Here is a 23,368-nt window from a genome sequence, read left to right as displayed (position 1 = left end):
ACACTTCTTGGGAAGAACACCTTAAACATGTTGAGTTGGTGTTGAAGGTTTTAAGAGACAACACTCGCTTCACCAAAAGAAGCAAATGTAGTTTTGGCCAAGAAAGTGTGTCTTACTTGGGCCATATTGTGGGAAGTGAAGGTGTGGGAGCCGACCCAGAGAAAATTGAAGCTATGGTCAATTGGCTTACCCCACATACTATAAAGGCTCTAAAAAGATTCTTAAACCTAACCGGATACTATCATCGCTTCATCCACCACTATGGGATTATGTCACATCCCTTAACGAACCTACTTAAAAAAGGTGCTTGGGGATGAGATGACAAAGCCGAACAAGCGTTCTCAAGGCTTAAGCAAGCTATGGTAGAGGCACCGGTCATTGCCCTACCCGATTTTGAAAAACCTTTTGTTTTGAAGACCGATGCTTGTGATATAGGCATTGAGGTTGTGCTCTTACAAAAGAAGCATCCCTTAGCTTATTTGAGCAAGGCTCTATCTGACAAGAGCAAGAGCTTGTCAACTTATGAAAAGAGTTACTCGCTATTCTTTTGGCCTTAAAAAAATAGAGGCCATATTTGCTTGGATGGCACTTTCAAATACAAACTGACCACCAAAGCATTAAGTACATACTCCAATAAAGGATCACTACACCACTTCAACAAAAATGGCTTACCAAATTAATGGGGTATGACTTTGAAATCAAATACAAAAAGGGGGTCAAAAATGTGGTGGTTGATGCCTTGTCTAGGATAATGGAGGATGATTCCTATTTAGTCCTCTCACATGTTATTTCTCCACTCGCGAAAAGTATAACTCGAATGCAAGGAGAAGATGAGAAAATAAAGACAATGATCCAAGAGTTATGCGAAGAACCAACAAGTCATCCTTCTTATACCATAAAAGGAGAAAGGTTGTTCCATAAAGATAAGTTGGTTGTGCCCAAAAACCCAACTCTCATAAAGGAGATCATGGAACACTTTCATGACTCACGAGTAGGGGGACACGAGGGTGTTCTTAAGATTTGGAAAAGGGTAGGGAATGAGCTCTATTGGGTCGGAATGAAAAGAGATATCAAGCAATATATCAAAGAATGTTGAATATGACAAGCAAGTAAATATGAGAGGATTAAGCCCCCCAGTCTACAACAACCTCTTTCCATTCTGAATCAAATTTGGACTGATATTAGCATGAATTTCATTGAAAAACTACCAATGTCTCAAAGAAGGGAAGTCATTTTGGTAGTAGCAGATCGGCTTTCAAAAGGAGCTCACTTCATAGCCCTACCAAGGGCTTACACAGTTCAAATGGTGGTAAAGATGTTCGTTCAAAATATAGCCAAGCTCTATAGAATGCCAAGAACCATCACTTGTGATAGAGATCCATCTTTCCTTAGCCGATTTTGGAAAGAGTATTTTTCATTGATGGAAACAAAAATGTGTTTTAGTACTGCTAGTCATCCTTAAATCAATGGCCAAACCGAGGTAGTTAATCGGACTCTTGAGACATACTTGAGGTGCTTCACCAGTGAGAAGCAAGATGAGTGGGTTGAATATTTACCTTGGGCCGAATGGTGCTATAACACTTCATTCCATAATACCAGGGGTATGACTCCTTATGAAGCAATTTATGGGAAACCCCCTCTTCAGACTCTTCTTTATGAAGAAGGTACAACAAACATTGCTATGATGGATCACCAACTACGTGAAAGAGATGAGATCCTAAGAATTTTAAAAAGAAACATCAAGAGAGCACAAAACAGAATGAAACAAGTGTATGACAAGCATAGGAAAGACAGGAAGTTTCAAGTAGAGGATTGGGTTTGGCTAAAGCGTATACGTCATGGTCAGTTTTCTTTAAGCAAGGATCTCATAACCAAATTATCTCCAAAATTATTTGGACCATTTCAAGTGGTGACACGCATTGAAGAGGTGGATTACAAGTTGAGATTGCCTAAGGATGTTCGCATTCATTCGGTCTTCCATGTCTCCCGCCTCAAACCATATCATGGAGTGATACCCCAGATCGAAGTACAAGACAAAGTGACAAGGCATCCAACTAGGGTACTCAATTCCAAATTGGTTCGTAGGGGGATACAAAGGATTAGAAAGTTCTTGATAGGATGGGATGATGAGGGTGAAGCTACCACAACTTGGGAATTGGACTATAACATGAAGAACTGTTACCCTGAATTTAATCCTAGAGAACTAGGAACATTTCAAGAAAGGGGGATTGATACGGGTCCAGCTCGGACCGCACCGTCTAAAGCATTGAGCAATCAGGTGGGTGCGCAGGAACAGGGCCAAATCATCGGCAAGCAACACACATGAAACGTAAATCCAAGGAGACCAGTCAACATAGGTGACTGAGCAACAACATCAGCAGAGGATATGGTTTGCAGCAGTCACTTAGAGTCATCTCCAACAGGATTTGAAGTGTGGGCCGCCTAGTCAGCTAGCACACACTTAGGCACAGCCTATAAGAATAAGTTCGACTTTTGTATTTAGGGATCGATCGTTTGTAATCTGAAGTTTGCTTTATCAATAAAGTTTGAATTTCTTTTGGCTCCATTCGTGGAGAGGCCTCAATCGAGGATCAACCTTCTTGACTCAGCCGCAAGTCAGGAAGGAATTCCTTCAGGTCGATTGATTCGATTTGCACCCAATTCAAGCAACAATTGGACAACTTCCTTTCATTAGATAGCATTCACAGGATCGGCCAGATCAAGCTCAAGGGACACCGACCTCTGCTTTTAGTGAAGTTAGATCGTTCTAATTCACTGATCCATTTGTCACAGCTAAGTGCATTTCTTTTGGTCCAGATCTAGCAAATGTGTTGGTTTAAGCATATTGTCCTGTAGGAACAAGCATAGATCCTAAAGTAGTGTTACAAGCTCAACTGAGGTAAATCACGTTGGACGAAATCAAAAGCTTCAGTGCATTGAGCTAATCTCAATCATTGTTCAGTTCTACTTAGCTAAGTGCATCATCAACTGAACTCATTTTGTCCAATTGTCGTTGGCCAATTACTAAGAAATTGCAGGTTGAACTCTAATATTGTAACGGTTGCAGAAACCGAAAGTTACTCCTATGACCTCAGCCACGGCTAAAGCAAATCTCCTTTAATCTGACTCTTGTAGATAACATAAATGTGTGGACGCCTGTGTGCGCCTTTCTTAGCTAACACTTTCTTTACTGCAAGCTCCTATGTGAGCCATTGTAGGCAGCATCTGTGAGTGATGACAAAAGGATATTATAGAGGCTGTTAGCGCATTTGAGTGTGCAACTCTGTTGTAACTGAATCAAAGGAGCATTAATAACTAAGGGATTGGCAGTGACACGATCCTCTAGCTAAGTGTTGATCACATATGACTAGCTAAAACAGATATCCAAGGGGGTGGTGTAGAGATCGAGCGAAAACTCTCCAAAGGTGTACATAATAGTAAAGATGCATCATATAGCTTATGCAAAAGTCATGGGAAACTACCAACCTGGGATAAACTTGGGGTAGATTCAGCCCCCTAACTTCGATGATTAGGAACGTCAAGTCATTGCCCTCCAAGGTAAGTATAAAGATATGAATGGATTACTGAATCATCTTTATTAAGAAAATTTATCATTGCATATGCCTCATATCATCAGGCATCATCATCATAACATTTTACATATTGTACTATAAGAATCAAACTAATTATCCTAACATCTTTCACATGTACATGAATCAATAAGAAAATAATAGTTCAGGCTTCACACACACACGATAAATATATAATTTATACCTATCCAAGAGCACTAGGCTTTCTCTTCCAATGCAACATCTTCGTCGGAGCTTGCACCTTGTCCTCCAAAATCGAATGCTTTAACTCGTGAGGATGATCCCCCTTACAATTGTTCAGTGCACTTTCTATCTCAGCCTGAAAATCGTCCACAAGATCTAAAATAGCTACAGGACCTTAGGATACATCCACTTCTTGAAACGCAACCTTAGGTTTTTCATCATATACTTGGTGAGGTACCTTCATCCTTATCTCGTCATTGCCACTGTAACTGGCTACATCTCTAGCCTTATCTATCCAGGCAATCAGGTCTACAACAACATCAGAGTGAGCCAGTGGACCACTCTTCTTTACCACTGAGTCACCCTTTTACTCTTTAGATACTTTCGAGATGGGAGACAAGATTATGGCCACAAACCCTTTAACTTTTTATACACATTCTTTCTTGGATATGGGCCACCGTGAGACGGCTAGTTGTTGTTTGACCAACTTGCTTTGCATTTTATGCTAAGTATTTGAGCACAGTTTTTTAAGTTTGCAAAGGGCGCCTTTTCTATGAAAAATGTCAGACACCCAAACTCTTGGCATTGAATGTGGCTCTCTCTCTATCCACATGTCAAGCAAGTTTCTTGTTTTATAGTATCAATCATGACTCAATTCATAATGTTTCTTCTTTTGCTTTTTCTGTTGTGCACTAACAATAGAAGAGATGATCTAGTCATAGACCCCTCTTACATAGTCTTCTCAGTTTGCATATTATATTAAACAAATTAAGAATTTCCTATAATACTAAGACATAGAATATAGGTATATAGAACAAAAAAATCAAATCGTTATGGAAACAATAAAAAAAATCAAACATTGTGCCCAACATATCATGTTTATCGAAACAAATGAAAAAAAAATTGTATTTAAAAAAATAATTGGTTTACAAGTTAAATGTGGTTACCGAAAAAACTCGCCATTGAAGATTCCAGAATACTTGAGGATGAAGTCCCAATGGAATAGTTGTCGAAAAGTAACCATCGGAAAGAAGGTTGAGGGCAACTGGTTGGGGACCACAAATAACCCTAAAAATCTATGCTCATGAAGTTCACAAATAGTCTGGGTTGCAATGTTTTGGTTTTTACACTCACGAAGTTCGCACATAATTTTATGCAAACTTCATGACATATATGTGTGATGTTCCGAAGTTTAAGAGTAAAACAAGGTTTGCATAAAATTATGTGCAAACTTCGAGACATATATGCAAACTTCATGACATATGTGCAATGTTTTGAATTTCGAAATCAACATGATGTTCACACATAATTTTATGTGACCTTCGTGATGTTCACAAGAAAAAAAATGTGTGAATCACCTTTTAAGTGAGAGTTTACGTTATTTGAGAAACAGAGTGATATATCACACAAACTTTGCCAGTTGGGTATTTGTGATTTTTGGACATGAATAGAATAGCGAAAATTGCAGGGCATTTCAAAAAACGGGTCATATTTTCCATACTATGCAATCATTTTTCGTTATTTTTTCTGCCTTTTAAATCCAAAACCTGAAGATTAAGAGACAAAATTAGTTTTAAAAGAGGTGAGTTAATGACCACTGTTTCCCAGATAAGTAAAAGCTAGTTCTGAAAATCTATCATAAATCAATTACTTATTTTTATGTGAATAATGAATTCATTTCTCGATGTTTTACATATCCAAATATGAATCTACTTGCCTATCGAAAAAAATGGATCTCTACTTCATTTCATTTTGGAAAAGAATTCAAAATTTTGGTTAAATTGCCGCCTTGAATTATTTCTGTACGTATTTCTATTTCTTTATAGTGGCTTCTTTAATCGCAATTGCCAGCTTTTAAGGCAGATAGAGGGAGAGACAGAGGATGCCAAGGGCCCATCCCTATCAAACCAATGTTGTCAGTATCAGTGTGCATCAGAAAATCAATATGCTTCACCCTTGAATCTGCTGTTTTTTAAATAAACGTAAAAAAAATTCTTTTATTTTAATGGCTTTAACAGGAATCATATTGACATGTAACATTTTTTAATTAATTTTTGGCCGATTCACTTGAGTATCAGTATCGGCCATTTCACCTGAACCGTTGGCCAAACGATAACCTACGACATTGGTTTCAACAGGTCCAGCAGGAATGACTTTTCCCTGAAAAGAGCACGGTCAAGATCTTCTCATGTAAATTTCCATGGGATAGGGTTTCCTCTAGCAGGAAAAATGGCAGGTACAGCAGGAAAACATAAGGCCTTGCATAGCACCACATGGGTCAACATTATACCATGATAGTCAGATGAATTGGCATAGGGTTAATGTACAATCGATTGGAGACATTCCATCCACAAAATAACAGAATACAAACTTTGGTGGTGTACAGTTTAAACCACACACCGATGGTGGTGAGTGCTAAACATGCTTCTATAGGATTCAAAACACAACCTGAAAACTCCTCATCTAATCACAAAAAACTATGTTAGGTAAAAATGTTCCACTAGTGACATGCATGAGCATGTCTCTCCATGTCCCACAAAAAAAAAAACCTTCAAATATCCAAATTCCTACTGATTCCTCTTCACCATTAAACCCACAGATCCTTGATTGGATTAGAAACTAATCTAAATCTGTTCACGTTTTGCATGAAACACACACACATACACAACCATTACAATTACAAGCAGTTTTCAACTCCAAGCATGTTAGCTTCCAAAGAACTTGTTTGGTCCATAGTTTCAAAAAGAAAAAATAATGGCCTATCAATAGAAACATCCTAAATGCAAAGATAACCAAAGCGTTATGAGCATCTAAATGCATGCACTGTCACCAAAATGGCACCATACATATCTTCTTTATAAGCCTTACAATTCATTGAACAAAACAATCAACAGCTTCCAATTCATATTGACTGGTCATGAAACCATGTCCGGCATCAACAAAATGAAAAATCCCACTTTGCTAAGATCTTTGACAAGGAAAAAGTTGCAACAGATTATACCAGCATCTTCAATTGGAAGCACTGGGCTGTGTTTGGACCAAAGATGTTGATCTTGTTCTTTAAGAAAATTGTTGTTTCCTAATATAGGTAGCCAACTTATGTATGACCTTCCAGCAGATGGACAAAAAAAGGAACTTGAGATGCATGCTACCATTAGCAAAAACGCCAAACCAACAAAGGCTGTAAACCAGACAGAAAGTTAGCTTATTGCACCATCAAAGAAAATTATCATGGTCATGAAAGTGAAACAGTAAACATCAATATGTAAGTGCAGGGCACAACAAAAAGAAACAAGCAGAAGCGTTGTGTTTGTGTAATTTAACAAAAGCATCAAAACCTGTAGCCTAGTTACTACATTTACTCGTGCACATTGATTTTCCTCATAAATTTCAAACATTTTGCATGTGAAATGAGAAATAATGCTGATACATAGAGCAAATTTAGTGTTACCTTAGGTTATAGCCAGCCAAGTGATTTAATATATCCTGGACATAGGAAAAGCAGTGCCACAAGAATTTAGACACAATTGGATGTCAATAAATTAGGAAAAAACAAAAAGAGCACTAAGAACATATGCATTACTTGTTCAAAAGCTGGATCGGAGTTTCTGATTCAATAGCTTTTTTCAGTGGACAATTTCTCGAGTCATGGCCAGTTTGGCCACAATTAGGCACCTTGCAATACCTAGTTTTTTTCACTGATTCACCAAGCACCTTCAAAATTCCAACTGTAGAAGGGCCCTGAATATTGGTCTGAACGTGATTTTGCACTGAACTGAAACCAAAAGGAAATTTTAAAAAAGAAAGAAAAAGAAGATTCAGTACATTCCCACAAGCTGCATGCATTATCAGACAACCATACTAAGTGTGTATGGATTACCTGATAGCAGACTGGATTCCAAATATTGATTCACCAGCACGTTTCATGGGACAGTTTCTGGAGTCATGACCACTTTGTCCACAAGAAGGCACCTTGCAATGCCTTGGTTTTTTGGCCGAGTTGCTGCCTTCTTTTGATTTTTCATTTATGGGTGTTCCATCAAATAATTCAACAGGGCTGTGCGCTAAACTACAATGGATACAACAAAAAAAAAGTTGAAGTACCAGCTGGGGATATAACGTTAAGTAATCAACACATGAAACAAGCACTGGAGCAGAATCTCACTTGATAGGAGCCTTGCTATTAACCTGCAGTTGTGCAGTCCTTTTCATGGGACAATTTCTAGTCATGAGCAGTTTGGCCACATGAAGGCACCTTGCAATACCTAGATTTCTTGATTGAGTTACTACCTTCTTTTGAATTTTCATTTATAGATGTTACATTACTAACTACTTGAACAGGGTCTTGTGCTAAATTACTACAATGTATACAACAAAGAAGAAATAAGTACCAGCTGGTGGTATCATAGTCACAGATATCGACGATATTTTCAAAATATCATGATATTATCGCTGTAAATTCAGCAAACAATAATATAGGTAAAATATTGCGATATTTTGAAAATATCACCAATTTGATAATATCACGATATTATCAATTGGATTTACTGTTTTTGTTTATTTTTTACATTTTAAATATGTTTTTCTTATTTATTTTACATTTTTTACTTATTTATTTTATTATTTGTGTATTTTTTTGTCTAAACATGATATTTTCTTATTTTTGTTCTTTTTATATCTTTTAAGCCCCGAGATTTATCACGAAAGCTATAATATCACAAGAAATAGACTCGCCAAGATATAGCCGATACCGATATTTGTGACTATGTGTGGTATACAATCAAAACATGCAACATGCACTGGAGCAGAATCTCACCTGATAGGAGCCTGGATACCGACCTCCATCTGTGCAGCCTTTTTCATGGGACAATTTCTTGAGTCATGACCAGTTCGGCCACAGGAAGGCACCTTGCAATACCTAGGTTTTTTGGTCAACTTGCCACCTTCTTTAGGTGTTTTATCCATCAATTGTCCACTGGCAGCTACTTGGAAAGAGTTGTATGCAGAACCAAAGGCTATGGCATCAGCATATGCAGCTGTTTCTGCTAATGGGCTTGGTGTTATGCTAGATGTAGCATCATTCTTGCTTTGAAACCCTTTAACCAAATCTCTGATCTTTACCAATTCGCCTCGAATTAATTCAAAACCCACTCTTCTCTTTCTAAATTCCATAATGATTTCCGATGCAATCCATTCCAATCTCTGAACTTCTAGGTCACTTTGGCTTGAACTACTTGGGTTACCTCTGTTAATCAAAGGGGCATTAGAACACTGTGCTGACAGATCTCGCCCATTTTCATTAACAACCACTTTAAGTGATTGGATGAAGTTCCTAACGTCCTTTTCTAAGAATGGCAGGCTTCCCAACTCAGCACCATGCTCCAATTCCAGATACTGTACAATTTGTCTGACACTAACACCAGCCTTAGCAAGAACTGTAATTCGGTTCTTGTCATTGTCTGTGAACTTACAATAAGCAGGGAGAAAGTGTACCCTCTCTTGACCAAGTAAATAATGATTATGTACATTAGTAAAATGAGTAACAGTCCATCTTGAATCACTTGACACTATTCTCTTTATTCCCATTCCTGCCCCACATTTGCACCTTGTAGACTGATGGTTCCTCTGAACTTTGTTTTCATCCACCTTTTGAACAGGACATCCAGCTCGATGACAAACAAAATATCTACTGTAAATAGATTTATCATGAGACCATCTTTCCCTCATTGCTTTTTGGCGCCGAATTGAGAATCCATTTCTCTTGGCAAAGTTCTTATAGAAGTCATAAGCAGCCTCATCACTAGCAAATATCTGCCCTACATATGGGGTTGATTCACTACTACTAGGTGGTGCATGTGGTAATGGACACAGAGATGATGATTGTGATGCAGATGACGATGTAAAGGTTCCTTCTGAAGATGTTCCTGCTGAAATATCAGCATTTCTAGCTTTTCGAATAGCTGATGATATATCATCTACATACATCTCCATTTCACACAAGTTACACCACCTGTGTAAACATACAGAAACCTTGACAGCAGAACCAAAAAGGTAATAACTTTTATGAAAGGATTCAATGGCTTTTGCTGAAATCATTCCAAAAATCTACAATACTTCCACAAGTAATATCCAGGATCACATTCAGTCCTCCCAGGAAAACAAAAAAAAATGAAACAGAAGTTAACAATGCTAAGCAATATGTCTCTTAAATGTAGCCCTCCTTTATAAAAAGAAGAATTTACTATTAAAAGGACCAAGAAAACACATTGTGCCAAAGAGAAGAAAAGAACCATGCTCCCTCACTAACTCATAAAGCTTCTACTAGTTCAGCCTACTAAAAGAATTATGTATGTTTAGTTTTGCCTCTCTGACCTTCGTTGAAAACTATGTAAGATCAAAGAAGGGGTAAGAACTTGCAAGATATCGTTTGGATCCAAGCTGCGAAAAAGAAATGGATTACAAACAGAATATCTATGGAATACTACTTTTGGTGAACTTGATGGGGCTATCCACAATCAGGTAGTGATCTGATGTGATAGGAACCAGATTCACATAGCAGTCCTGATAGACTTATTGAAATCTACCAAGTAGAATCTATGTCACATGGATATGGATGCAGGAACGAGACAGGATGAGTTGCACTTGGTGTGTGTGTGTGTGTGTGTGTGTAATTTTTAACCTAAAGCAATAAAACATGAATATCATAAACTTTGAACCACAATTCTAAATCACTATTCACATCAAATATAAAAACTAAGTTGAAACTGAACAATTGATGGCAAATTTTAAAAGAAAAAGAATGCAAGTGTACAAAATAAGTAATGACAATGTTGACTATGTCCACACTAATTGATTGTGTCAAATATGTGCTGGTGTGTCTGTGGATGGGATGCCCATTTGGTGCATCTTGAATGCAAGATTAAATCCAATGCTGGTCCACAGTCACATACATATCTTCATAAAACCCTAGTTAGACCATGAACACATTCACAGGCATATCTTCACAAAACCTGGTTCTAGAATCAGGTGAGATCATAATAAAAGATCTTGCAACAACATTTAGAGGAATTTTGAACTAGTCAATTTCTCGAATTTCTAGAAACTCTAGGCAATTCCAGAGAAGGAAAAAACTTGGAAAAATAAAAAGGGACTTTGTGTATGTTTAGCATAGAGAAGTAGAAAACAAAATCAGAAAAATAAAGAGGAATAGACAGAAAAAAAACTATATTAAGATTGGAAATTCGTTAAAAGAGGACAAAGATATGAAAAAATATTGAAAATGCTGAGGAATCTATTATGATAAAATGCTTATTATATTATTTCATAAATGTCTTTCAATATATATCATGATATTTTCAAAATATGGTAGATGTATTATGGGTCGGCTATAGGCCCTTTCCAATTGCATATATGCCTACATCCAAACTTACCATCATATCCGGCCAGATTTTGACCTGGACGATTCTATAATCATACATGGTCCATAGTCTACCATAGTTACAATATTGAAGCCAGACATGTAGTATGACAAAATAGGGAATGATGATCATCTCCGAGTGCAATATTTATCAATGTAATTTTATCATTACAAAATAAATCAACACACATAACAATTTTCAAACTTGATAAATGAGAAAAGAGATGCGTCAATCATCAATGGAAATAAAGAAAATAATATAGTTTGACGGCATTTTCCTAGAGTGAGCCTTTTGATTTACAGACTCTCATTCCAAGAGGAAGCCCTCTGTTGAACCAGAACATATTGAAGACGTGAATTTTATGCATATGACACAAATTTCTCAACTTCAGCTTTTGGATGCATAACCAAAATATGTAATTCCTCAAAAGGAAAAAAAGTTAACTTCAAGAAAGAACTGCAGAAAAATGAAGAAAAAAGTGAGACATGGTCAAGATGTTGCTAGATGCCACACAATCAAAAGCCACGTTTAACTTCACGACTTACTGGATTTTATGGCAGTCAGATCAACAATAAGAAGAAAATTACCAATGAGGAGAAATAACTGACAGTGTTTCATGTCCTTTCCAGTGTACCCAAAGGAAGTTACATCACACACTTAAAAATGTCAAGAGAAAAGTCATGTCAAAATCAGATGCCATATAACATACTCCTGCAGTAAAAAGATACAGGAAACCATCTTCCAAATCTTTTCAGTTGAAATTTGTAAAGAAATGATTGAGGTGTGTTTTTTGCGAGACATAATGGCATCTGCGGTTACTGAATTGTAACAATATGCGGTTACCATCAACAGATTCTTGAACCCCTACACACTTTTTTCAGCCTATTGACGTATAAAGGGTTTCCCCCCTTCCCCCCTTCCTCCTTCTATGGAAACTGCTGAGCGGCCCCTCTAGGTAATTTTCCTATCCTATCTCTAGGATAGGTAGTTTTCCTAGGTAGCTAGCTTTTGTGTTTGGGTTGACCTCCAAGCCTGGGAACTAGGGAGAATGCCTAGCACTCCCTGGCCTAGGATAGCTCTCTTAAGATTTTCTCATGCTTTTATGGGAAAATTCTTAGTTAATCTAGTATAGGCTAGGAATTTACTATCCTAGCTTAGTAGAATAGCTTTTTCTATGAGGAGTACCCCTTCACAGTAGGAAACCCGGTTACAGTAGGGATACTCTGCCATATTCTGAGCTCGCGGTCGGAGTGGGGAGACTTTGCCGACATCACGAGCGGGGCTAGGCTTCGACAAGACAAAGTATGTTCTCTAACCTCTATCTTTTCTATTTTTAGTATATTTTCATTATTTTCATTTGGTAGTTGTTAGTTTCTCTTTCTTGTCCATTTCTGAGTGATGGGTCCCACCACCAAGACTCCCTCTCTCTTTTCACAAGTGCTATTGAAACTCTATCGAAAAGCCAAAAAAAATTATTCTTAGGGAAAATCTCAATCTTGATCGAGTTATCCTTTTCAACTAGGGCATATTTTCTAAAATCAGAGGCATATTTTATAAAAAAAATCTTTTAAAAATCAAATTAAATCTTTTGCTTGTGCATTTCACATCTACAATATATATATATATATATATATATATATATATATAGAGAGAGAGAGAGAGAGAACTAGAGTGTGAATTGAGATTTTCATAGGCTTCTATGTTATTTTGTTAAATTTGACCATACAGGGGTAATCTACATGTCTGATTTTAAAGGGATGGACTCTTAAATCATTTGAGTGTTATGTATAAGCAAGATTTTTTAAGACTTGAAAATCAACGGCTCACAATTTTCATAAATATTCAAGCATCTAATTTTTTTTTTGTTAAAAAAAACATGACCCAATAGTTGATTCCTAGCAAATGGACCATGTTGAACATATTTGCATGGTTGGATTTGAAAAAAACAAAAAAGAAACATTAAGAGGAAATGCCCTATTCATACTCTTATTCTCATATTTTTAGTGTATATATATCATGGTTGTGTTCTATGATTCCGGGACACTCCATTTCACCCTCCATACCCATGTCAATATGTGTATCCCCGTACTAATATATAGAACATAAAAAAAATAAGGCAGAAGCAAGGGAGAAGTGCTAGGAATCAAGTGAGAAGCGAGTGGGAAAGATGTTTGCTATAATATAAATGTGCTTCCCATAAATGAGAAGTGAGTTTGCCCACACTTTTACTATGATGTTTCCTGCCTCAATCCGTTAAAATGGTGTTTTTGTCAAGTATGATGCAGACCAGTCAATCCGTGGATAGGTTCAACAACAACAGCCATGATGATCCTATCTAGTGGATATTTAACTTGTTCATGACTGGTATTCATCACACTCACCCTTATATTCTTCTAGAGTTTACAAATGATAAAAACTACAGGATGCTAAGTTTGATGGTTTATGTATAATCTAAGAAAAGTAAATTTACGAAGACAAAAAGATGGTATATACTCTGCCAAACTTGGCATAAACATAGTTTTGCTATGATCGGCTGAGGAGAAGCCAACTGATAATTCCAGGGGTGCTCGTGTAGCATTACATGCCACTAGGATTCTTGCTTACCACTCACAGTCCGCAGATTTTGGAAGCATAACTTTCAAATTGTCCTAGATCCATTTTTCTTTTTCAAAATCATGCACAATAACCCATCATCCTGGCTAGGGATGAACATGATTGTCTGTGACTTCTCAAACATCCTATGTTCGAACCCCAGAGTGGGCACTCGTGACCTTAGTGCTGAAGCAAAGTGGAGACTTACATATTGGTCAAGGCGAGAGAGCAGGGGGAAACTAGGAATTTAAGTTAGGGTGGACACAAATGCACAGTAAAAAAGAAAAATAATTTCTATGACAATAAACTATATTAGCAAGTGCAAAAAAAAATTGAAGAACTACAAAGTGTCATATTCATAATTAGGAACCTTGGTTGAAACCAAACAACATGTTTTCAGTAATAAAGAAAATTATTTAAGAACTGAAAAATATCATAATAACATGCCTTTATACTTCAAAATTTAGCTTTGTTTGATATAAAGACCAAATAAAGTACCTTCTATGAATAATGCAGTGTGACTAAGCTCAAGTTTCGATCTTGAAATGTATTCAGCAATATGTGACAAAGTAACAAAAACATCCTACAAATAAATAGTTAATTAATTAGTTAGTCTTTCAAAAGATCTACAAAGAACATCATAAATGTTTTATAAATATTTAAAAAAAGTACAAGCCACTCAAAACGAAGAGGAACATCAAACATATTTAACATCAAATAGTTACTCTAACGAATACCTTTTACAATTAAATATTCATCTTATTTAAAAACAAAATAAAAATCTAAATTCTATTAAAAAAACACAAAAAACTCTAAAACCTAAATTTTATTTATGTTAATTAAAAACACAAAAGTACCTAAATTAAATAATCATCTTATTTAAAAACAAAATAAAAATCTAAATGTTATTAAGAAAAACACAAAAAACTATAAAATCTAATTAAATATTCATGTTATTCTTAAAAAACTAAATAAAATCCTAAAAGCATCATTCATAGTTTTCATACATAAACTAATTGAAACAAAAAATAACAAAACCCTCAATTTTCTAACTAAAATCAAGCATGTAGATCATGTATAATGTTAATTAAAAAAAAATACAGAAATAACTAATTAATATCCATCTCATTAAAAACCTAAATGCTAATTGGAAAAAAAACACAAAAAACCATCAACCAAGATACTAATCGAAACCCTAATTCTTACATCATCAATTATGCACTTATGATATTCAAGTATGTAGAAACATGTTTAATTTTAATTAAAAACACAAAATATGTAAATTAATATTCATCTTATTTGAAAATAAAATAAAAATCTAAATGTTATTCAAAAAAACACAAAAAACTCTAAAATCGAATTAAATACTCATGCTATTTAAAAAACTAAATGAAAACCTCAATCCTAACAAACATCATTCATGGTTTTCATACAAAACTAATTGAAACAGAAAATAACAAAACCTACAGATTTCTAACTAAAATCAAGCATGTGGATAATGTATAATGTTGATTAAAATAAATACATAAATAACTAATTAATATTCATTTCATTAAAAATATAAATGCTAATTGGAGAAAAAACACAAAAAAACCCTAAACCTAAATAAATGCTAATTTAAACCCTAAATCTTACATCATCAATTATGTTATTCATGTAGAATCAGGTTTAATGTTAATTAAAAACGAAAAATACCTAAATTAAATATTCATCTTATTGAAAAACAAAATAAAAATCTAAATAATATTAAAAAAAAATAAAAATACTCTAAAACCTAATTAAATATTCATGCTATTTAAAAAAACTAAAAAAAAACATCAATCCTAGCAAACACCATTCATAGTTTTCATACATAAGCTAATTAAAACAAAAAAATAGCAAAACCCCAAATTTGTAACTAAAATCAAGCATGTAAATCATGTATAATGTTGATTAAAAAATACAAAAATAACTAATTAGTATACATCTTGTTAAAAACCTAAATACTAATTGAAAAAAACACAAAAAAAATAATTCTAAACTTAAATGCTAATTGAAACCCTAATTCTTACATCAATTATGCATTTATACCTAAAGACAAGAGAGAGTAGACCTCCTCCTGTGCGGGCTGCGCCGGACGGCTCTGCTGTTATGGGGTCGGGCCGTCGGGGGAGGGTGCCACACAGAAAGTCGAGAGAGAGGTCGGGTTTGGGGATCGGGTCCGGGGAGGCAGAGAGAGAGAGAGAAGCGGCTTGCCACTGTGGCCTGTGACGTCGCGGAGCTGCAGAGGGTGAGAGAGAAGGGCGTACAGGTGGGGGTCGCGGAGAGGGCGGAGGCCGCGAGCGAATCGAGAGAGAAAGTGGGGGGTCCAGCTGTAAGGTCGTAGGGGCACTGGCGGGGCGCTGGGAGGGAGGGCGAGAGAGAGAGAGAGAGAGGGGGGGAGTGGCTTAGGTAGGGTATCGGCGTGCGGGGAGGAATGGGGATGGATTTGGGAAAGGGGAGGGTCGGGGTTGGGCACCCATACCCCTTGGGGGTTTCTGTGGGTCAGGGTGGGCACGTGTCCACCCTCCCCTTAACGTGGTTTCGCCCAAAGGGGTGTTTGCGCTAGAGAACCCCAAAAAGGATGGGGTTAAACGTGAATTCTTTCCCTTGATCCATTAAAAAAACCATCGCCGTAAAAATCGATGGATTGGAGTCCTGAACATTTTAGATCCCAGGTTGTACTTTCCTCACCGATTTGAGAACTCAGATGATCATCTTGCCTTCGCATGAACATCTAGTTGAGAGACAAAACTAAAGGCATCCAACCTTACACAACCATTCAATAGACTTGACTAATAACAATCTTATCGGTGTTTACGGGCCAGGGTGGGCGTGGGGCCCAACCCTAAGTTTTAGAAACTAATAACAATAAATTGTTAAATTCACACATATATAAATTTATCGGGACCCAGCCCGAACCAAACTCTATAGGATCCGATTATGGTGATAAATAAGAAGACCCGAGTCTAGACTCGAAGGTCCAATTAATACATGGACCCAGGTAGTGTTTATGAAATTTTATACCAGACCCGGACTCGACCCGAGTTTCGATTAAGACACGTAATTTTTCATTATAAAAATGATAACAATATGGTTTAGTCGGGTTTGGTTCTTGTAGTTCTTATCGGGTTCGAGTATGGTTTTTCTTATAGTAGGCCCGATTAGACCTGAGCTCGGACCGGATACCATACCAAAAAATTTGGTCCAAGTTTGGTTTCAGTTCGGTTGAAACTAAACCCGACCCGTTGACACCTCTATATATAGGTTGAGTTGACACTCATAACGCCTCGAATTTCCAAAACATTACTTGGTTGAAAATTCATGGATTGTTTTTTTTTTTACAATGAAATTTAGAAAAAGTTTTTAAAAAATAGACGATAATGACTCATCGATTTTAGAAAACACCAGGCAAATCACAGATATGTGGCCAAACACTCATTGACCCCCAAAGTGTAGCATTTATCAAAACAAGTTGTTTATTACAAACATCATTGCTTGGAAAAATAATATTTTATACAACTTGCTTTTATGAAAGAAGTGGTGCAACACTGTCTGGAGAAACCCTGGAACTCAATGTCGCTTTTCTCCATATATTGCATCACAAATTTAGTACATATATTCTCTATTAAACGGGGTTAGAACCATTGGTGCTTTGGTAAGAAAGTATTTAAATCAAATCAAGTATAAACTCATGAAAATACATGGATCACTTAGGGTCACAGTTCGCAATAACGACCATCAAGTCTCAACGACTTATCGTATATCGGGAAAGCCTCCTCAGGGCCAAGATTAGAACATTATGCTCAAATCTCCAAGACTTGGCATATATCCCGTGAGCCTCTTCAGGGTCTCAATTGGAACATCAAGCTCACGTCTCTAAGACTTGGCACATCCATATTCCACAAATCCAAGCGATAGCTCATCGAGCATAGCTTAGTCATGCGGATATCACACGGGTCTTTGTCATATTAGTCCAATAGTATACCGATCTCAACACCTTCCACAAGGTTATACAAGACTTGTCAGAACAACGCACATTCATTCATACATTCATACATCATTGAACCTAGAACTAATGCAATGTTTCAATATTAACCGTTTACCCCTTAGTACATGAGAGAAGCTTGAACTTTAGTGTCAACGTAACCTTCTGAGAGTTTATTATTATATGTATTTTAGATACCCCAAAGGCTTGATGACTCTGTCCATAGTAAGGCGGCAAAACTCATACCGAGATAACCCTATCAGGCCCTTTCAGATGCATCCTCTACTACAGTAGTGGGGTTCAATCCTCAGATCTTAAGGATAACCTAATATCAAAACCTCCTGAGTGACGGGAGGTCCCTTGAACTCTTTGGATCATAATAATATATGTCACTCACGAGTTGTACCATCACCATCTTTCACGGTAAGCAGTAGTCCTGAAGGGGTTCGGTGGCATAATTGTTCTTTATAAGACATTTGAATGCCACTTGAGCAAACCAATGCATTTTGCACTAAGTAAAATATGTACCCCAACCCTATTCAGTATTTAGAAGTACGGTCTAACTGTGTGGTCCAGGAACTATCATTAAGTTTTATTCATATGCAAGCAAGACTCTACTCTCGGCATCTATAGCCTTCATGAGCATTTCACCTCTTTCGGGTGGACAATGAACTCTGGCACTCTGACCCTTACGAGTCTAGTTGTACAACAATATTTCACATGAGCATACATGTACTACGATCACATTAGATCGACTGCTCAGCGTATGTAGTCGCAACAAACACTTGGCCTAGTCAAGCTACAATAACTACTCTGTCACATCGACCCTTACGAGTAGGGTGCCCTTACAGACGAAGGTGAAACGAGCCATTCTGGCAACATTTCGACTACAGGGGCATCATGGTGTCATTCAAACTAGTTCAGGCAAGCATTTTTTCAAACATTTCGACAACACTTTCTCTGCTTGACGGAAGAAGCGTGATGACTCTTTCTACTTGTAGAAAGTAACTTGTCAGAAATTGGGTAGCACCTCCTCTCTTTGACAAAGTACATGCTACACTCTTTCTAAGTTCGGAGAGCTTCTTTCAAAAAATTTGGCAGCACTTCCTCTCTTTAATGGAGAAAGTGTTGCATTATTTTAACTTCGATGAGCATCTTTTCAGAAAATTCGCCTGCACTTCCTCTCTTTGATGAAGGAAACACTACATTTAACTTAGGGATAGATGTGTACCATTGTGTGTACTTTGCATATAGCGTAGTTCATTGAAACCTTAGGCCTTAACTAGGCCATGCACAAGTGACTTAGGTTTTTATGAAAAAGTGGTTTGGAGCAAGAACGAAGCCTTTTTAATAAGAGCTTCTTTCGTCAATCAGAATCTTGATCGAGAAGCGGCATATGAAATCGCATTGACGATAAGAGTTAATCTATATTTGAACGCTTATTTATGTGCAGCTATATGTAATATAAGCAGGAGCCTGTGCGATATAGCATGGTAGCATAAATGAAAGCATATTTAATGTTCGACGAATAAAACCAAACTAAATAACTTGCAGAAAGCAAATACGTAAATATTTGTAGAAAGCAGTAGCCTTAGCATCATTCAACGCGATGGCAATCTTAAATGCATAAGCAAATACATATATATGTAATATACAGAAAGCAGAAGTCTTGGCATCGTTCGATGCGATAAAAAGTCTTCAGGTCCAAGGGGTCATGTTCCAACTAGGTTCAAACTTGGTTAAGTGAGTCCAAGCCCACCTAACTAGGCTAAGTGTAGGCCAAGTGGGTTTGACCTAGGCTGAGACCAAAACAAAAGAGAATAGAGAAAAGCTAACATGGTAGGTCAAGTGAGTCTTGACCAACTAGGCTCAGTCTGGGCTAAGTAGGTCCAAGCTTACTGTAAGTTTCCTTGGTCTAGGCTAGAACCAAGAGTGAGAAGAGAAAAGAAAGGTGCTACAGTGAGAAAGAGGGGCGAGAAGGAAGGGGAACAATTTTTTCTAAAGGCGGCTCACCCATATTTATAGTTTTTTATATGGATCTTGGATTCACATATAGTGTGGATTTGATCCAAACCCTTTACTTGATTCAAGACTCAAACTCGAGGATAAAGTAACAAAATAACTTTTATATCCTTATGGGGCCCATCTAATGATTTTATAGGATATTTATGTGGGGCCCACAGGATATTTTTGGTGAGATATTTTTGTGGGACTCACTGGATATTTTTATGGGTCCCGCAGATTTTTAGGGTTTCGTCAATATTTTTTATGAAAAAATTATAAGTATATCATGTTCTTCTTATCGACGAAACTAAGAAAGTTGGCTCGTTGAAATCTTCTAATTTTACTCAGAGAAGAAGTTATGGCTTTCTGACTGATTGAGCATATATTTACGAGGATACGCACATCATAAGTATAATTGGTTCATTGAAATCTATTTGTTTTGTACTTTGGGTTCATATGCTATTTTTAAATAAAATACTTCGTAGATTTATTTCAAATTTTTGCTGAAAAATTGCTGGTCTTACATCATTACCCCCTTAAAAGAATTTTGTCCTCAAAATTACATTAAGAGTATTATATGAATAGCTCAGGATACTTCTCTCGCATGTTGGATTCAGGTTCCCAAGTGCAATCGTCTATGTCATGATGTTGCCATCTTACTTTAACAAGTGGACTGACCTTGGTTCTTAGCACTTGTTCCCGACAGTCCATAATTTCTACTATCCTTTCCTTCACCGTTGTCTTCTCGGATGTTAATGTCTTTATTTGGATGACGTAGAAAGCTTTGTAAATGTATTTTTCTAAGCATTGACACATGAAATACATTGTGTATCTGTGCATTTTTTGGTGGCAATGCTACTCGGTACGCTGTTTCTCTGATTCGGTTTAAAATTTTGAAGGAACCAATGAATTTGGGGCTCAGCTTCCCTTTTTTTCCCAAATGAAACACACTTTTGGTTAGAAAAAACTTGACAAAAACCTTGTCTCCAACCGAAAAAGTGAGTTTCCTACATTGTTGATCTGTGTAGCTCTTCTATCGGCTCTGAGCAGTAAGTAATTTCTCTCAGATCATGTGTACTTGCTCAATATAATATTGTAGTACAATGGGTGAGTCCAAGGTTCGCTCACCCACTTTACCCCAATGGATCGATGATCAACAAAGTCTTTTGTACATGGCTTCATACGGTGTCATCCCAATGCTAGCATGATGGCTATTATTGTAAGTGAATTCTGTCAATGCTAAGTATAATTTCTAATCTCATTTTCATTCTAACATAAAGGCTCGTAGCATGTCCTCAAGAGTCTGTATGGTACGCTCAGATTGTCCATCAGTTTATGGATGAAATGTGGTACTGAATTTGAGTTTCATCTCTAGAGCTCTCTGCAGGTGCTCCTAGAAGTGAGAGGTGAATTTTGGGCCACAGACAGAGATAATAGATATCGACACTCAATGGAGTTTGACAATTTCCTGAACATAAAGCACTGCCAAGTTTTTTGTCGAATATCTAGTGTTAATTAGCAGAAAGTGAGCAGACTTAGTGAGTTTATCCACAATCACCCATATTGAATCATGTTGCCTCTTGGATTGAGGTAATCCTACAATAAAATCCATAGTAATGTCCTCATATTTTCATTATGGAATTTCGATATGTTGCATCATATCGCCAGGTCACTGATGTTCTATTTTGACTTGTTGGCTGGTTAAACACTTTAAGACAAAGGTAGTCACATACTTCTTTATACCTCTCCACCAGTATTTTCTTTGCAAATCTTGAAACATTTTTGTACCTCCAAGGTGGATAGTATTTTTGCTACTGTGCAGTTTTTGAAGTATTTCTTCTCTTAGCTCAGAGTTATTTGGGACGCATAACCTTTCTTCCATCCATATACCTCAATCTTCTTTTAAGTGAAAGAAAGCATTATTCTTTTCAGCCATTTCTTTTAGTTCGATGTATTAGTAGTCCTTGAATTGTTCAGCTACTATAAGATCAAGGATCTCAGACTGCATTGTCAAACTTGACAATTGAATCTTGCCTGGATAAGCTAGAAATGGCTTCTAGGTGACGAAGTCTTCCAACAACTTCTACTGTCCTGCGAGGCTAGCAAGAGTGTCAACAGTCTTGCAGCTAAAGGAATCAGCTACGACATTCGCCTTTCTAGGGTGATAAGAAAGTATGAATTCATAGTTCTTGAGGAATTTCAGTCATCATCTTTGCCGCATATTTAATTTTTTTTTAGAGAAAAGGTATTTCAAGCCCTTATAGTCTGACATGACCTCGAACTTTTCTCCATATAGGTAGTGTCACCAAATTTTAAGTGCAAACACTACCGCAGCAAGCTCCAGATTGTGGGTTGGATAGTTTTTCCTATGGATATTTAACTGTCGTGACGCATATGCGATCATTTTTTTGTGTTGCAGCAACATGCAACCCAAACCCATTCTTGAGGCATCAGTGTAAGCCACAAAGCCTCCTTGACCAGAAGGTAAGGCAAGGACATGGGTCGTAGTAAGCCTCTCTTTCAGAATCTCAAAACACTCCTTACACTAGTTGTTCTATCCGAACTTAACTCCCTTTTTTAACAGTTTTTTCATGGATAAGGTAATTCAGAAGTCCTGTATAAACGTTTGGTGGTATCTGGCAAGGCCTAAGAAGCTGCGGACATCTATGATATTCTCTGGATGTTTCCAATCTAGCACAACTTCTATTTTTGCAGAATCTACTGCTATACCATCTTTCGAGATTACGTACCCAAAGAACATTACTCTATCGAGCAAGAATTCACATTTTAAGAATTTGGCATAAAGTTAATTCTCTTGAAGGGTTTTCAAGACAATCCTCATGTGATCTTAGTGTTGCTCTTTGTTCTCAAAGTAGATGAAGATATCATCGATGAAGACGATGACAAAGGTGTCATAATAGGGCCTAAATATATGGTTCATCAAGTCCATAAAGGCAGCAGACACATTAGTGAGTCTGAAAAGCATTACTACGAACTCATAATGGTCATATCTCGTTATGAAGGTCGTCTTAGGTATATCCTCCTCCTTAACTTTAAGTTGATGATATCCAAACCTGAGGTCGATCTTAGAAAATATTCTTGATGTTCTGAGTTGATCAAATGGATCCTCAATCCGAAGTAACGGATATTTGTTCTTGATGGTTGCCTGGTTAAGCATCCTATAATCGATGCATAAACATAATGAACCATCTTTTTTCTTTCCAAATATCATAGAAGTTTCTTGCGGTGACACACTTGGATAGATGAATCCCTATTCCATCAATTCTTCTAACCGACACTTTAACTCACTGAGCTCTGTTGGTGCCATTTGATAAGAGGATTTTGAAATTGGTGCAGTTTCTGGTAATGATTGAATTTCAAATTCAACCTCATGAAGTGGAGAGAATCCTGATAGTTTGTCAGAAAATGTATCAGGAAACTTCTGCACCACTTCCAAACTCTCAAGGGGCGTGAGAGTTAGTCATTCTATCAAGAGACTCACTAGGAAGGCTACACAACCCTTCCTAAGGTATTTTTGTGCCTTTAACGCTGATATGACTCATTTTTGTGGCATA

The 23,368-nt window shown here is 36.9% G+C and overlaps 2 protein-coding genes across 3 annotated transcripts; one reads left to right on the top strand and one right to left on the bottom strand.

Annotated features, from left to right (window-relative positions):
* The first annotated feature begins 1,603 nt into the window (after nt 1–1,603).
* On the top strand, nt 1,604–2,326 carry LOC149837541 (uncharacterized). The gene has a single exon (XM_090008058.1). It carries the CDS (start codon nt 1,604–1,606, stop codon nt 2,324–2,326), a length of 723 nt encoding a protein of 240 aa, XP_089864184.1.
* A 4,031-nt stretch (nt 2,327–6,357) lies between these two features.
* On the bottom strand, nt 6,358–16,170 carry LOC149837540 (uncharacterized). 2 transcript variants are annotated; one of them, XM_090007415.1, is made up of 7 exons: nt 15,854–16,170; nt 14,282–14,366; nt 8,590–9,783; nt 7,654–7,842; nt 7,357–7,548; nt 7,225–7,259; nt 6,358–6,954 (listed from the first exon to the last, which is right to left on the bottom strand). In XM_090007415.1, exons 3-6 carry the CDS (start codon nt 9,762–9,764, stop codon nt 7,250–7,252), a joined length of 1,566 nt encoding a protein of 521 aa, XP_089863541.1. In that variant the 5' UTR covers nt 9,765–9,783; nt 14,282–14,366; nt 15,854–16,170; the 3' UTR covers nt 6,358–6,954; nt 7,225–7,249. The 2 variants fall into 2 exon arrangements, with proteins under 2 accessions (XP_089863541.1, XP_089863540.1); XM_090007414.1 differs by lacking the exon at nt 14,282–14,366.
* Between the last annotated feature and the right edge of the window lie 7,198 nt (nt 16,171–23,368).

The sequence above is a fragment of the Nuphar pumila genome, chromosome 5 (assembly GCF_984573655.1).
Source record: "Nuphar pumila chromosome 5, dmNupPumi1.hap1.1, whole genome shotgun sequence".
NCBI lineage: Eukaryota > Viridiplantae > Streptophyta > Magnoliopsida > Nymphaeales > Nymphaeaceae > Nuphar > Nuphar pumila.
This window is presented reverse-complemented; position numbering and strand designations above follow the sequence as displayed.

What these genes read in the sequence shown, in the direction of transcription:
- LOC149837541 (XM_090008058.1), top strand. Translation starts at nt 1,604, where the DNA reads ATGACTCCTTATGAAGCAATTTATGGGAAACCCCCTCTTCAGACTCTT.
- LOC149837540 (XM_090007415.1), bottom strand. Translation starts at nt 9,764, where the DNA reads ATGGAGATGTATGTAGATGATATATCATCAGCTATTCGAAAAGCTAGA. An exon ending in GGTATCCAGGCTCCTATCAG is followed by an intron (nt 7,843 to 8,589) that starts GTGAGATTCTGC and finishes TATCCATTGTAG; the next exon opens with TTTAGCGCACAGCCCTGTTG. An exon ending in GGAATCCAGTCTGCTATCAG is followed by an intron (nt 7,549 to 7,653) that starts GTAATCCATACA and finishes TTTTGGTTTCAG; the next exon opens with TTCAGTGCAAAATCACGTTC.